Below are 13,670 nucleotides of genomic sequence, written 5' to 3' on the forward strand. Positions count from 1 at the left end.
GTGTTGACTTCATACGAGATAGGCATGCAGAGATGATTCAGGTGATGGTACAGACTTTCCAGTAGAAGCAGTATAGATGGGGCAGAGCTCCTTTTCTGTGAGGCTGCTTGTAGGGTGGTAAACAGCAGACTGACTTTGTAGTTCCACAAGGCAGTATTATTAGTTTCGCAAGCAAGTGGTCCGTGTCACGTGACTCCCACTTCTCCACTCTGGTTTTAACAAGGGATGTGTAACCCTCGCTGGGTCCCCGAGATTGTTGAACGTCTCAATCATTAAGAATTGAAAGAAATTATGCCTGCGTCCAGTGGGGTTCCACAGGGATTGGTGTTGGGTCCCTTGCTGTTTGTGGTATATATAAAAAATTTAGACTTGAATGTAGGAGGGTTGATTAGTAAGTTTGTGGATGACACGAAAATTGGTGGGGTGGTAAATAGTGAGAAGGATAGCCTTAGATTACAGGAGGATATAGACAGGCTGGTCAGATGGGCTGATCAATGGCAAATGAAATTTAATCTGGATAAGTGTGAGGTAATGCACTTGGGCAGGACAAATAAAGCACAGGAATATACGATGAATGGTTGGATCCTGGGAAGTACCAAGGACCAGAGGGACCTTGGTGTGCATGTCCACTGGTCCCTTAAGATAGCGGGACAGGTAGATAAGGTGGTTAAGAAGACATATGGGAGACTTGCCTTTATTAGCTGAGGCATCGAATATAAGAGCAGGGAGGTTATACTGGAACTGTATGAAACGCTGGTTAGGCCTCAGCTAGAGTATTGTGTGCAGTTCTGGAATCCACATTATAGGAAGGATGTGATTGCACTAGTGAGAGCGCAGAGGAGGTTTACCAGGATGTTGTCTGGGCTGGAGAGTTTTAGTTATAAGGAGAGATTGGATAGATTGGGATTATTTTCCCTGGAGCAGAGGAGATTGAGGGGGGACATGATTGAGGTGTGTAAAATGATGAGGGGCATAGATAGAGTAGACAGGAAGGAACTTTTCCCCTTGGTGGAGGGATCAATAACCAGGGGGCATAGATTTAAGGTAAGGGGCAGGAGGTTAGAAGAGATGTGAGGAAGAATTTTTTCACCCAGAGGGTGGTGGGAATCTGGAACTCACTGCCTGAAAGGGTGGTAGAGAAAGAAACCCTCATAACATTTTAGAAGTATTTGCATGTGCACTTGGCATGCCATGGCATACAAGGCTATGGGCCTAGTGCTGGGAAATGGGATTAGAATAGTTAGGTATTTGTTTGACCGGCACAGACTCGATGGGCCGAAGGGCCTTTTTCTGTGCCGTAGACCTCTATGAAGGTTGTGGGGTCCTTTGTCTTGGCCAGCCGGTTGGCCAGCCTGGGTTGTGAAATGCAGATGGCCTTTGTATTGCTCGCTTTGAATTTGGCCTGTGCAGTGGCTCTTCAGGGATGTAGAGGTGTAAGTTTCTCGGTTACTTCCAGGTAGCTCCTTTTGTTCAGGGGTCAGAGACACTCATAGATTCAGCCATTGTAAGGTCTTTGTCCAGTTTTGAATTTTTAGAGATAGCAATAAGCATACCTCTATATATTTTTTATAAAAATATACAGGATGAGGTTTTAGTCCCCTCACACTTTCCTTTGTTTCCTCATTTGCTTTGAGTACTATTGCTAACTGCTTTGCCATGCCGTGCTCATGCTTTTCCTGCATTTTTAATTCAGACAGCTTTAACATGGAGAAGATAGCACTGTACTAATGGTCAGACTTTGTGTTTGTATAGTGCCTTCAATGTAGTAAACTGTCCCAGAGACCTTCATGTAGGAGAAAATGAACTGAGTGTTGGAAGAATTAGGAGAATTGATCAAATACCCTGTCAAAAAATCAAGGTTTCCAAAGGTGGGAAGAGAAGTAGCGACATGAAGAAATTTAGGAAGGGATTCTGGAGGATAAGATTGAGGCGGCTTGAAACTCAGTGTGGAATAACTGGAAGTGGGGAGGATGCATGAGAAGTCAGAGTGGATGACTCTGGAATGTCATTTGGTAGGGTTGGGCAAGGACTTAAAGGGATTTGTAAACAGGACTTTGAATTCAGTGCATTCGGAAGCATTGCAGGTCAGTAAAGTCAGGTAATCTCATTTAAATCTTCAATTTTTATAGACTTTTAACCCCGCTCCCGCTAGCACTCCTCATCTTCAATTTTTCCTTTGTCTCCTGAAGGTGTTGAATGTTGACTTTATGGTACTATCTACTGTTTACAACACCTCACTCACTGAAATCATGCAACACAGGAGGTCCCTTGTGTTTATGCTGGCTATTTGAAAGAGTTGCTCAGTTAGTTCCATTCCCCATCTCTTTCCCCATAAGCCCTGCTAATGTGACTTTTACAAGTCTTTATCCAATTTTGCTTTGAAAGTTGTTATTGAATCTGCTTCCACCACCCTTTCAGGCAGAGCTTTCCAGACCATGGAAAGTTCTAAGTTTAGAAAAAGCCTCCTAACCTTCCCTCTGGTTCTTTTGCATTTTGTCTTAAATCTGTATACTTTGGCTCTCTTGCCAGTGGAAATTGTTTTTCCTTTGTAAAGAGTACTTCATAATCCTTAAAAAAAAAATTACCATTCTATAAGAGGGTACCACTGTGAAAAGCTGTTTGTGAAATTAAGTACTGATAAACTACACTCTGCACACTGGGTAATGATGAGACAAATGCAATCAGCAGTTTTATAATGGTATCTTTGGATGTCATACAAAAAGCCTGCTAGAGATGTGTGTGCATTTTTTAATGCATTTTACATTAACAGGGAGTCTATATGCTGGTGCTGTGTCAGACAGCGAGAAGTTTGTGTGAACAGTTTTGAGCTTTTATGGGGAGCTTTATCTAGCATTGGGAATCTGCGATCTCAGCCAGTTAGGCAGTAGGAACATGGGGAAAAGAATAAGCCATTCAGCCTATCTAACCTGTTCTGCCTTTCAGTTAGATTATGGTTGATCTACCTTGGTTCCATAACTTTTAATACCCTTGCTTAATAACAAAAAGAAGTCTGTCAATCTTAGTTTTGCAGTTTTTCCATTGACCATTATTACTGGCATTCTTAATGGCATTTTGAGAGTAGGTGGGTTCCACATTTCCACTAACCTATGTGCAAAGATATGCTTCCTGGCATCCCTCCTGAAAGGCCTGGCTCTAATTTTTAAAGTTTTGTCTCTTCATTTGGACCTTTGCAAGCCAAAGGGAATAGTTTCTCTCCTTCTACCCTATCCTTTAATCATTTCAAATACCTCTTTCAAACCACACACATTAATCTTCTGTACACAAGGATGTCACAATTTGTGTCTCAGCCCCTGGGCATGAGAAAGAGAAACAGAGCTTTTTGAATGTTGTAGACCACAATTAAAGAGGCAGGCCTCGTGATTCTCTTGCATTAGACTGTGATCTCACATGTATACGGATGCTGCTGCGAAACCTCAGTATTTTCTCCTTTGCCTCTCTATCAGATGAGGGAGAGCACAAAACTGGTTGAAGATGATGCTATACCCATATTAATTGAGAGCAGTATTAAAAATATAGTCCCTTTTAGATTTTAGATGATTTTCACTAAAAATAAGAAAGGCTTGCATTTATATAGTGCCTTCCACAACCTTAGGACATCGCAAAACCCTTCAAATCAAAGGATTACTTTTGAGTTGTAGCCACTGATTTAATATAGGAAATGGGGTAGCCAATATGCGCACCGCAAACTCCCAGAAACAGCAAAGTGATAATGACCAGATAATTTCATGGTACTGCTATCTCCATAAATTGAGAGGGACTGCTCCCAGAGTCACGTAGGCTGTGAACAGGCAGAGGGAGAAAAAAGGCAAGCTGCGCAGACTACATAACTTCCATTTGGCTGTACCTTGAGAGAGACATAGCTTGCTGCTTTGACTGTTCTTATATTATAAGCATGGCCCCATTTTGGATGCAATGTTAAACAGGCCCCAACGGCCCCCTCAGATGAATGTAAAAGATTCCATGGCCCTACTTTGAAGAAAGGGGGAGTGATACCTGGTGTCTTGACTAATATTTATACTTCAACAAACAATACTAAAACAGAATATCTGGTTATTATCACATTGCTGTTTTGGGAGCTTGCTGTGCACAAATATATATGCAATATAATGTGGATAAATTGCTATCCACTTTGGTAGCAAAAACAGGAAGGCAGATTATTATCTGAATGGCTATAAATTGAGAGAGCGGAATGTGCAACGAGACCTGGGTGTCCTCGTACACCAGTCGCTGAAGATAAGCATGCAAGTGCAGCAGGCGGTAAAGAAGGCAAATGGTATGTTGGCCTTCATTGTGAGAGGATTCGAGTACAAAAGTAGGGATGTCTTGCTACAGTTACACAGGGCTTTGGTGAGACCACACCTTGAATATTTTGTGCAGTTTTGGTCTCCTTATCTGAGGAAGGATGTTCTTGCAATAGAGGGAGTGCAGCGAAGGTTTACCAGACTGATTCCTGGGATGGCGGGACTGACATATGAGAATAGATTGAGTCGGTTAGGATTATATTCACTTGAGTTCAGAAGAATGAGGGGGGATCTCATAGCAACCTATAAAATTCTAACAGGACTAGACAGGGTAGATGCAGGAAGGATGTTCCTGATGGTGGGAGAGTCCAAAACCAGGGGTCACAGTCTGACGATATGGTGTAGACCATTTAGGACTGAGTTGAGGAGAAATTTCTTCACCCAGAGAGTGGTGAGCCTGTGGAATTTGCTGCCATAGAAAGTAGTTGAGACCAAAACATTGTATGTTTTCAAGAAGTTAGCTACTGCTGTTGGGGTGAAAGGGATCAAAAGATATGGGGAGAAAGTGGGAGCAGGCTATTAAGTTAGATGATCAGCCATGATCATAATGAATGGCGGAGCAGGCTCGAAGGGCCAAATGGCCTACTCCTGCTCCTTGTTTCTATGTTTCTATGTAAATAATCTGCCATGTTTCCTACACTACAACAGTGACCACAATTCAGAGCTACTTAATTGGCTGTAAAGTGCTTTGGGATGTATTGAGGTGGTGAAAAGCCTGTATAAATGCAGGTTCTTTCTTTCTCTGGGCTGTAACTTGAGACCTAACTATAATTCTAGCTTTGTCAAAGAAAGCTTTCCTGATATTCTCTGAATAAAGTCAAGATTATCTCTGTTGAAATGCTGCCCTTGAGGGGTTAAATTAAATTGTTTTCCAACAGGGTTCAAGAAGGACTGTCAGATACAACTGACCAGTGTGTGAGCAACCAGCACCAGAGACGTAGAGGCCTCTAATAATGTGTCAATGTTAAAGTATGCATGGCCTAAAATGTTAAACTCATTGGCCAGTTGGACCCCCACCTTCAGCATGACACGGTTATTGCATCACATCAACTTAAAAGTGTAGTATAGTTGTGCTTTGGATTCACAGATTGGAGGGTAATGCAAATTTTTGGTAAGCATTGCAAAGCCACCTTTAAGAAATGTTGACTGGAACTTTCCATGATCCCCTCTCTCCACTCCCTGACTACCCCAACTAGTGGAGCTGTGTATTTGATTACCCCAATCAGAAAATCTCGAGGGTTTTGCCCATGATTTTCCATCCATAGGCATTAATGGTCGGAATATTGCAGACAGCAAGTTTGTGATGTTTTGATGAGATGCCCATCGCGCTCAAGGTCCCGCAACTAGGTCTCAGAAAGCTCATTATGTAAGTTTTAACCCAGTGAGAACCTGCTAGCTGCAATATAAAGTTCATTCAAAGATACTAATTGGCTGACATTTAATATTCCTAGCATCAATGAGAAGTCTCACTTTTTTGCCATTCTGTTCAATCCACATGTTATTAAGCTCACTTGCATCCAACAGAGCAAAAGCTTGCATTAATGTAGCACCTTTATCTTTGTAAAATATTCAAAGGCCCTTCCCTGAGTGTGATCAAGCAAAATTGACATTGAGCCATTAGGACAGGTGACCAAAAGCTTGGTCAAAGAGGTAGGTTTTAAGGAGTTTCTTAAAGAAGAGAGGAGTGGAGAGATTTAGGGAGAGAATTGCATAACTTTAAGGCCTTATAAGCTGAAGGTATGGTCGCCAGCAGTGGAGTGAAGGAAATCCAGGACGCTCAAAGTAAACAATGAGAAACCAAATAATTGTACCATAATAACCTGATGCATAGAACACGTGAAGTGCTGAATAACATGAATTACCTTGTTGCCTCATAGGATTTTGCCTGTATTAACCATGGCATTAACTTGGCTCTTTCTCTCCCCGATTGCAGGAACATGGAAGATGTTTGTCGATTCCCAGATCTTCCTGCTCGGAAGCCAATGACCTACCAGGCCAAGCAACTGATTGCCCGCGAGATTGAGCTGGAAAAGATGAGGCGTGTGGAAGCCTTGCTAAATGCTCGCAACATGGAAAAGAAGGTAAAAGGCAGCAAGTGCTGCTGCCAGCATTTGGAATGAGGGTTCAGAGGAGTAAGAATTTGAGATTAAGAGGGAAAATATTATTGATCTTATTTACTTAGAATGTGTGCAGTTTGCACCACTGACGTTAACACGAGAGAATATGAAGCACAAATTTGTAACAATAATCATGGAATCTTTTTTAAACTTGTGTAAAATAAAGTTGACATAAGAGGGCGTGTCCCCTATCTAACCCTGTTAGGAATCAGATAGGAAGAAATAATTTTCCCTCTCATGCTGCTTTTATTATTTCTGTCCATATATTTTGGGGAAAGGTGAGAGTTGCAGGGGATTGATCTTGATCTTGACATCTCGGTGTACCAAACCAGCCCAAGACTCCAGTTACCAATTGGCCAGTTTTCAGCAGCCAAGGTAATTGGAGTTTTAAAATTGTCTTTTAGTTATGTTCTGACAATAGACTCATCCTTTAGTTTATCAACTGTCGCCATTTGGTGCTCTTTTTAAGAACTTTCACAAAAAATCCCAATTGTACGGTGCTGTTAAAATCTATGGTATAACACGGTGCATTGATTTCACTATTGGAAAAAGATAGCTGACCAGGAATTTCAAACCCCCAGAACCAGTCACAATCCAGGCAGGTGACAGCAGGAGTAGACTGAATTTTTAGACGCGTTTCATGTGAAGCAATCGCTGAAGCAGCCTGTATTAATGAGGGCCTCTGTTGACGTGAAACGTGAAAGGGATGAATTAACAACACCTCAAACTGAGCGTTTAATCACATCCTAAATAGGCCTAAAAAAGATAACTTGTTATACGTTATTTCTAACATAAAAAGCAGTACAGATACTGTAACGTAGTAGTCAAAATGCTTGCTTAATAACTCTGTGGATACTTGAGAAAATTATGAAAGATTCTGTTATCTTCACATAAGGACATAAGAAATAAGAGCAGGAGTATACGGATCCTGAAGCCTGCATCACCATTCAATACCAGCATGGCTAATCTTCTACCTCAACTCCACTTTCCTGCTCAGTCCCCATATTCCTTAATTCCCTGAAAGAACAAAAATCTGTCTATCTCAGCCTTGAATATACTCAATACTGAAGCATCCACAACCCTTAGGTAGAGAATTCCAGAGATTCCCCACCCCCTGGGTGAAGAAATTTCTCCTCAACTCAGTTTAAATGATCTATCACTTATTCTGAGACTGTGCCTCTATGTTCTAGATTCTCCAGCCAGGGGGATAAGCCTCTGTGTTTACCCTTTCAGAATTTTGTATATTTCTGTGAGATCACCTCTCATTCTTCTTAACTTCTCCACCTGATCAAAGCGGCTTTGTGGGAGTTTAGGGGGTAGAAGTGATCAAAACAAACAGGCGATGAAGTAAGAGCTTGGTGAATCCAAGAGTAGGCACATGCTGAGTCCAGCAAAGGAGAGAAATATTAGTTGAAGGTGAAAATAAAATGATGCTTTGTGCATTCTTACAATAGGCTTTGTTTTTATTACATTTGAAAAAATACTGAAGTTTGCATTTATTGTGCTAATGTTGCAGAGCTCTCAGTTATTTGTCAGGTAGACGGTCAACTTTCTGTTCAGCACAGAATTCTTTGGTGACTTATGGCAGTTGTCTCCCAGGATGTGCTGTGTCTGATTAATGAAGTCTTTAGAGATTAGTACCTGAAGCCATGAGATGTGGACTCAGTTAGATGAGAGAAGGTGAAATGTAACTCCCTGAAGGATGCTTGTTTGTGTGATGTGGGAAAAACAAGTCCTGTTAATTAGCCGACAGTTGTCATCATGATAAAGTATACACATATACCTCAGGGTACATAATGTTCTTAAACAATTCCAGTTAAACATTGGGAAGATCTAAGCTTTTACTTATAACTCCCTAGTACAAACTCTGCTCCCTCTCAACTGATTCCTTCCCCCTTCCTGGGCTATTGGCTCCAGCTGAACCAGACTGTTCTCACCTCAGCACCCTGATCGATCTGGACCAGAGTTAAGAAACCAAGAGGTTATTTCGGTGAACAGGTGAAAACAGGCATAGAGTAAATGCTGTGCTGATGAGACAAGCTTGTTTGGAAGTCTCATTTTAGCATGTATCTTCGGGCCTACTTGCTGATTTCCATAATTTCAACTTGCCTGGAGGCACAAAAACAGATACCTGCAGGTTTGACACCCAAGTGCTGATCAAAAGCAATTTTCGTGGAGCTGTATGTGTGGCCTCCACACAGCAATTTCCACTGAAGGAGTGCGCTGGGTAAACCACCAGCAAATTTCAGGATGGCTCACAGTCCAACTAAGCGGGATGTACAGCTTCTCGGACGTAAGACTGGAGGTCTGGTGGAGGAGGTTCAGGTGAGGCGGGATGTCCTGCAGGGCTGGGAAGAATCCCCTTCCCCTGCTCCTCTCCTGGAGCAGCTGGTGCTGCTCTGCCTAGCTTCATGACCTCTTGCCATTCCTTATCCAGACCAGGTGGGCCCACTAGCAAAAAGTAAAATACTGCGGATACTGGAAATCTGAAACAAAAACAGAAAATGCTGGAAAAACTCAGCAGGTCTGACAGCATCTATGGAGAGGAAAACAGAGTTAATGTTTCAAGCCCGTATGACTCTTCAGAGCTATTTCTCTCCACAGATGCTGTTAGATCTGCTGAGCTTTTCTAGCATTTTCTGTTTTTGCTGGGTCCACTAGCAATATGCTCATGATCAAGCTTTCTTCTGTAACTCTGGTGCCATCTTTAAGGGTGTCCAATAAGAATATTTAAGTGAAGCCCTTAAAGAATTTTCGAAATAAGTGTTGACAGTGTTGATGAAGTCTTGACAAACAATCCCAGCAAGGACTCCTGACATATCTCAGAATTCTTTTTCAAACCACCAATATTGAATGAGCACAGAAATTAGCATGGATTTAAGTAGCACTCAAATTATTCAGCCATGATTTGTTTATTCCTATTTAGCTGGTTGCTGTTAGAGGCTGCTAGTTGAAGCACCAGCCACCAAATAGCAGTGCAGGCTCTTTAAAGAGCTCAACCAGGCAATTTAATTGGCTATCAGCACCTTAATGATGCTAGCACAAGCTGCAGCACTTTTACCAAAACAGCATCTCCTGCTAAACATGAGCTAAGCCAGCATTGCTGCTCAAGACCTCTTCTTGGCCAGCCTGTGGGCTCTTTAGTGCCTAAGTATCTGGAGAAAATCATGCTCCTGTTAACCTCTGCAGTACACAGATCGCTGGCTTCCACTTCTGAAACAACATCCTGCTTCTACCCCTACCTAGTTTAACTACCACTTGAGTACTTCAGTGCTGCCTCTGCAACCTCCCATCCTTTACTCTCTTCAAACTCTAGTTCAGAACTGCTGCTTATACCCTATCCTGTTCCCCAAGTGCCTCAAATTTAAAATTCTCACCCTCATTTCGAAACCGCTCCATGGCCTCATCCCCTTATGTTTCAGTAACCTCCTCCAACCCTACTGATCCCCAAACAAACCATCCATTCCACTTGCTGCAGTCTCCAGTGCATGTCTTCCTGTGCTCCCCCAACCGTTCCCCCTCTCCTCCTCCCCCCAAATTTAGCGACATGCATTCAGCCACTGAGACCTCACAGTGTAGAGCTCCCTATCAGAATCCCTCTGCCCCTCTATTTCTCTCTCACCTGTAACGCCCACTCCCTTGAACTTTTCTTGTGGTCACCGCTCCTGATCTCTTTGGGTCACTGTCCAGTTTTCCCAATACCTGTGCAGCAGATTGTGATGTTTTTCGATATTAAGATGCTTGATGCTTATACCTTCAGCCTCCAGGCATGTACTTGATGTCTTTATTCACTCCTCTTGCTCCTGTTAAGTTTTGAATGGTACAAAAATGGGATAGCCTTTGGTGGGAGTGAGATTCTGTAAATGTTACTTAATCCTGTATTTTTTTTCACTTTCTGTTTTCAGGAAGCAGCTGAAGTCAATAAAACGAGCGAAAGCAAGAAAAGTTCAAAACCATGTGTGAAAAACCATGAACAAAGGCTGGAAAATGCCCTCAAGTCTGTGACTGTGAAGGAAAAGGTAAGGACCATCAGTAGTAATTCAGAGTGGATAGTATCGTCAACCTTAAATGTTAATTCATAACCCACAACCCCTCAAAATATCTGCGTTGCTCCAATTCTGGCCTCTTGTGCATCCCCAATTTTAATAGCTCCACCATTATTGGCTGTGCATTCAGCTGTCTAGTTCCATAGCTCTGGACTTCTCTCCCCAAACCCCTCCATCTCTAAGCCACCTTGAAACCTACTTCTTTGACCACGTTTTGGTTACCTACCCCATCTCCTTATGAGATTCAATGGCAAATATATCTATACTATTCTCCATAACTACTCCATATGCTAGAAAGTTCCACATTCTAACCGTTCTGTGGGTACAAATGTTTCCTCTGAATAACCTGTTTTGCCACTTGTCCACAGGAGGAACTATCTTCTCCAAGTCTACCCTATCCAACTCTTTTGTAACCTTAATTAACTCTAATAGATCACCCTTCAGCTTTCTATTTATTAGCCACAGCACATCGTCACCAGAGGAGCTATTGGGAGCAGCATCCCTGGTCAACACAATGAGTGAGATTTAACACCTGAGCAGAACCAAATACACTGCTTAGGCCTATAGATCCCTTGACTTTTGCCTAATGAGGCCACTGCTACCAACACCTGTGAACAGACCCAAGGAAGTGGGGCGAGATTTGGTGAGCAGTGGCATATGTATTTTCTTTCGAGAATGTATCCTGCTTTGCTTCAAAGCACTGAAATAACTGTAGCGTCCCTATAGGTTTACTCTTTTTTAATGAGTAGAGCATCAGCCTATTGTATCACTGGGTTTTAAGTGGAAGTCAGTGGTCAGAATAAAGGTAAACAGATACCAGACAGCCTCTCGTAGGCAGTGGCTCATTGTCACTGACAGATCAGGACATCTCGGTGCAGAGTGAAACTCGCCTTTGGAAGTTGTGCAAGATGGAAATCAGCAGAAATGAAAATGGAGTTGGCTGTAAAACCAGTGGTTGATTCACTCATCTGTTCCTTACAACTGGCCAAGATGAATTTCACCCTCATTGAGTCTCAGTTGAAATTCTCTGTGTCTGGAATCTCCATATCAAAAAGGCCTTGAGTTTGCAGATCCCAGTCTGGGCAATAGTTAACCAGTAATTTGTTATGGAACCCCATTTGTTTAGGCACCGGATGAGTGCATCATCGAGCTCACCTGTGATATTCACAGTCAGATATACCGCCAACAGCCGTGGCTCAGGCTCAGGCATGACTGAGTCCCACTTGGATGAGGTGTCTGCCCTAATGAACGAATCTCAAGGCCATCAGGAGAGGTGCAGGAGTAGGTGATAATTAGAAACAATCACACCAGCATAAGCAGTTTACAGTTTATTATCCACTTTTGCACTGGCGTAATCTCTGCACAGCACCAAATACAGCTTGCTGTGTCTGACTATTGTTTCTGTGTATAGCTTCTGTAAGAAATAAAAAGCAAGCTAACCAGGTTTTCTCAGTAATAGAAAATGAGGGTTATGCTGCCACCATAGGAACTTTTATCCTCAGCGATTTCTTGACTCCTTGTTAAGTCGCAATCGTAAATCTGAAATAAGGACAGAAAATGCTGGAAATACTTAGCAAGTCTGGTAGTATCAGTGGAGAGAGGAACATAGTTAACATTTCAGGTCGATGAGCTTTCATCAGAACTGGTTTCTTTGTCGCATGTGGAAATTTTATGAGACTGAATCTGGTCCAAAGGAAAAGGATGTCTTCCTCATTGCTCAAAATTTCAATGAAAACACACTATTTAAGGACGGGGTGGAGAGTGTATGGAGGCCCTGAGTGGCTTGATGTAGCTTATCAAGGAAGGCTGACTTACCTCTAGATGGCTGAAAGCTGACTGCCAGCTGCTTCTGGCATTGTTCGAACCAAGTGCTCTTGGGGTAGCTGGAGGAGAGCACAGCCAGGTATATAACAACTGCTGCTCTCCACCCAAACAGTGAGAGGTGACGGATACTCTGGAGAGCAGTGGGACACAGCTGATTGGAATGGCAGGGGCCTGATCAATGGCAACAGCTGCAGGCAAAACATCTGGGTTTGTCCCACACCTCTCAACAAGAGTTTGAAAGATCTTCCTGTGATTTAACCTCAGCGCCAGGCTGAATAACATTGTCATGGAAACACCAGCATTAATGGAGATGGGTTAATTATTCATAAGAGTTAATAATTTTATTCTAATTACTCCATTAAAAGAGAGGGGATTGAATTTATCAGTTGTTAGTTCACTGCATGCTATCCCCCTTTCCACTTATGCTGACTGACTTCTCTTATGCTGACCACATGGACATTGGCACACCTGCTGTGGGAGAATGAGATGGACATGTGGGTATTTATATGTTAACCCCAATTTCACATTTATTGACATAGATCATGCCCCCTTCTTTCTCTGTCTTTCTGGATTTGGCACTGATCTGGTCCCCGTTTTTCCCCCCACACTCCCACTCTTTACATACGATTACGCCTTGCCACACAAGATTATTTCTAGGAACTTGTTGTATGGTCTTGAGGAGTCCTTGAGCATGCTGCAGATGTAGTTTGAAGCCTCCAATTCTTATTTCAGCCTCTTGTCTGTGTGTCAGTTGGAAACTTGAATCCCTTTACATCAGGCAGCAGTAAAATGTGCCAAACTATTACTGTCTAATCCTGAACATTTGTCTGTTCTTGCCCATGTGATGGCATCTTGCTGCAACTCATGAACTGTTAGCTCTCCCTTCAGTTAGCATTCATTGTTTTTATAAAACAGTTACAACTTTTCCATTGTTGGATGCCTACTCTTAAATTAAAAAGTTCTAGTTCAACACAAATCTCGTGTGAGCGTTTAGTGAGAATGTCTTCAAAGGCCACTGTATGAGACAAAGGCTTTTCGTAATGTGAAGCCCATGGCTACATTTTAATTAATCTTTATAAATGTAGTTGCTTGAACTTCACACCTGCTGATCATTTTTTCTAAAACAATACTCTCTCTCCCCTGCTGCATCCCCACTCCACTCCATTTTATACTTAACATTCGCCTTGTGCAAAAGATCTGATCGTTATGATGTTCCCCAAGTTCCTGTAGGACTCCAGCCCCCAAATTTTCCCCTCTCCTCTCCAGAACGTACTGACTCATTCAAGGGTTTGACTCCTTGAGCCAGGCAGCCCTCCTGTGTCTCAACCAAGTGCTTCATTCTCCATGTTTTAAGCATAGGT

The 13,670-nt window shown here is 42.4% G+C and overlaps 1 protein-coding gene across 2 annotated transcripts in view; it reads left to right on the plus strand.

The window, feature by feature from the left end:
* The window catches only part of chtf18 (CTF18, chromosome transmission fidelity factor 18 homolog (S. cerevisiae)), a 101,125-nt gene that overhangs the window by 80,211 nt on the left and 7,244 nt on the right, over window positions 1-13,670 (plus strand). For both annotated transcript variants that reach the window (XM_041207446.1, XM_041207447.1), the window contains exons 19-20: window positions 6,256-6,403; window positions 10,345-10,458. In XM_041207446.1, the coding sequence (XP_041063380.1) occupies window positions 6,256-6,403; window positions 10,345-10,458 (262 nt within the window). The remainder of the gene's footprint in view (window positions 1-6,255; window positions 6,404-10,344; window positions 10,459-13,670) is intronic.

This window comes from Carcharodon carcharias, chromosome 15 (genome assembly GCF_017639515.1).
Source record: "Carcharodon carcharias isolate sCarCar2 chromosome 15, sCarCar2.pri, whole genome shotgun sequence".
In the NCBI taxonomy this organism is placed as follows: Eukaryota; Metazoa; Chordata; class Chondrichthyes; order Lamniformes; family Lamnidae; genus Carcharodon; species Carcharodon carcharias.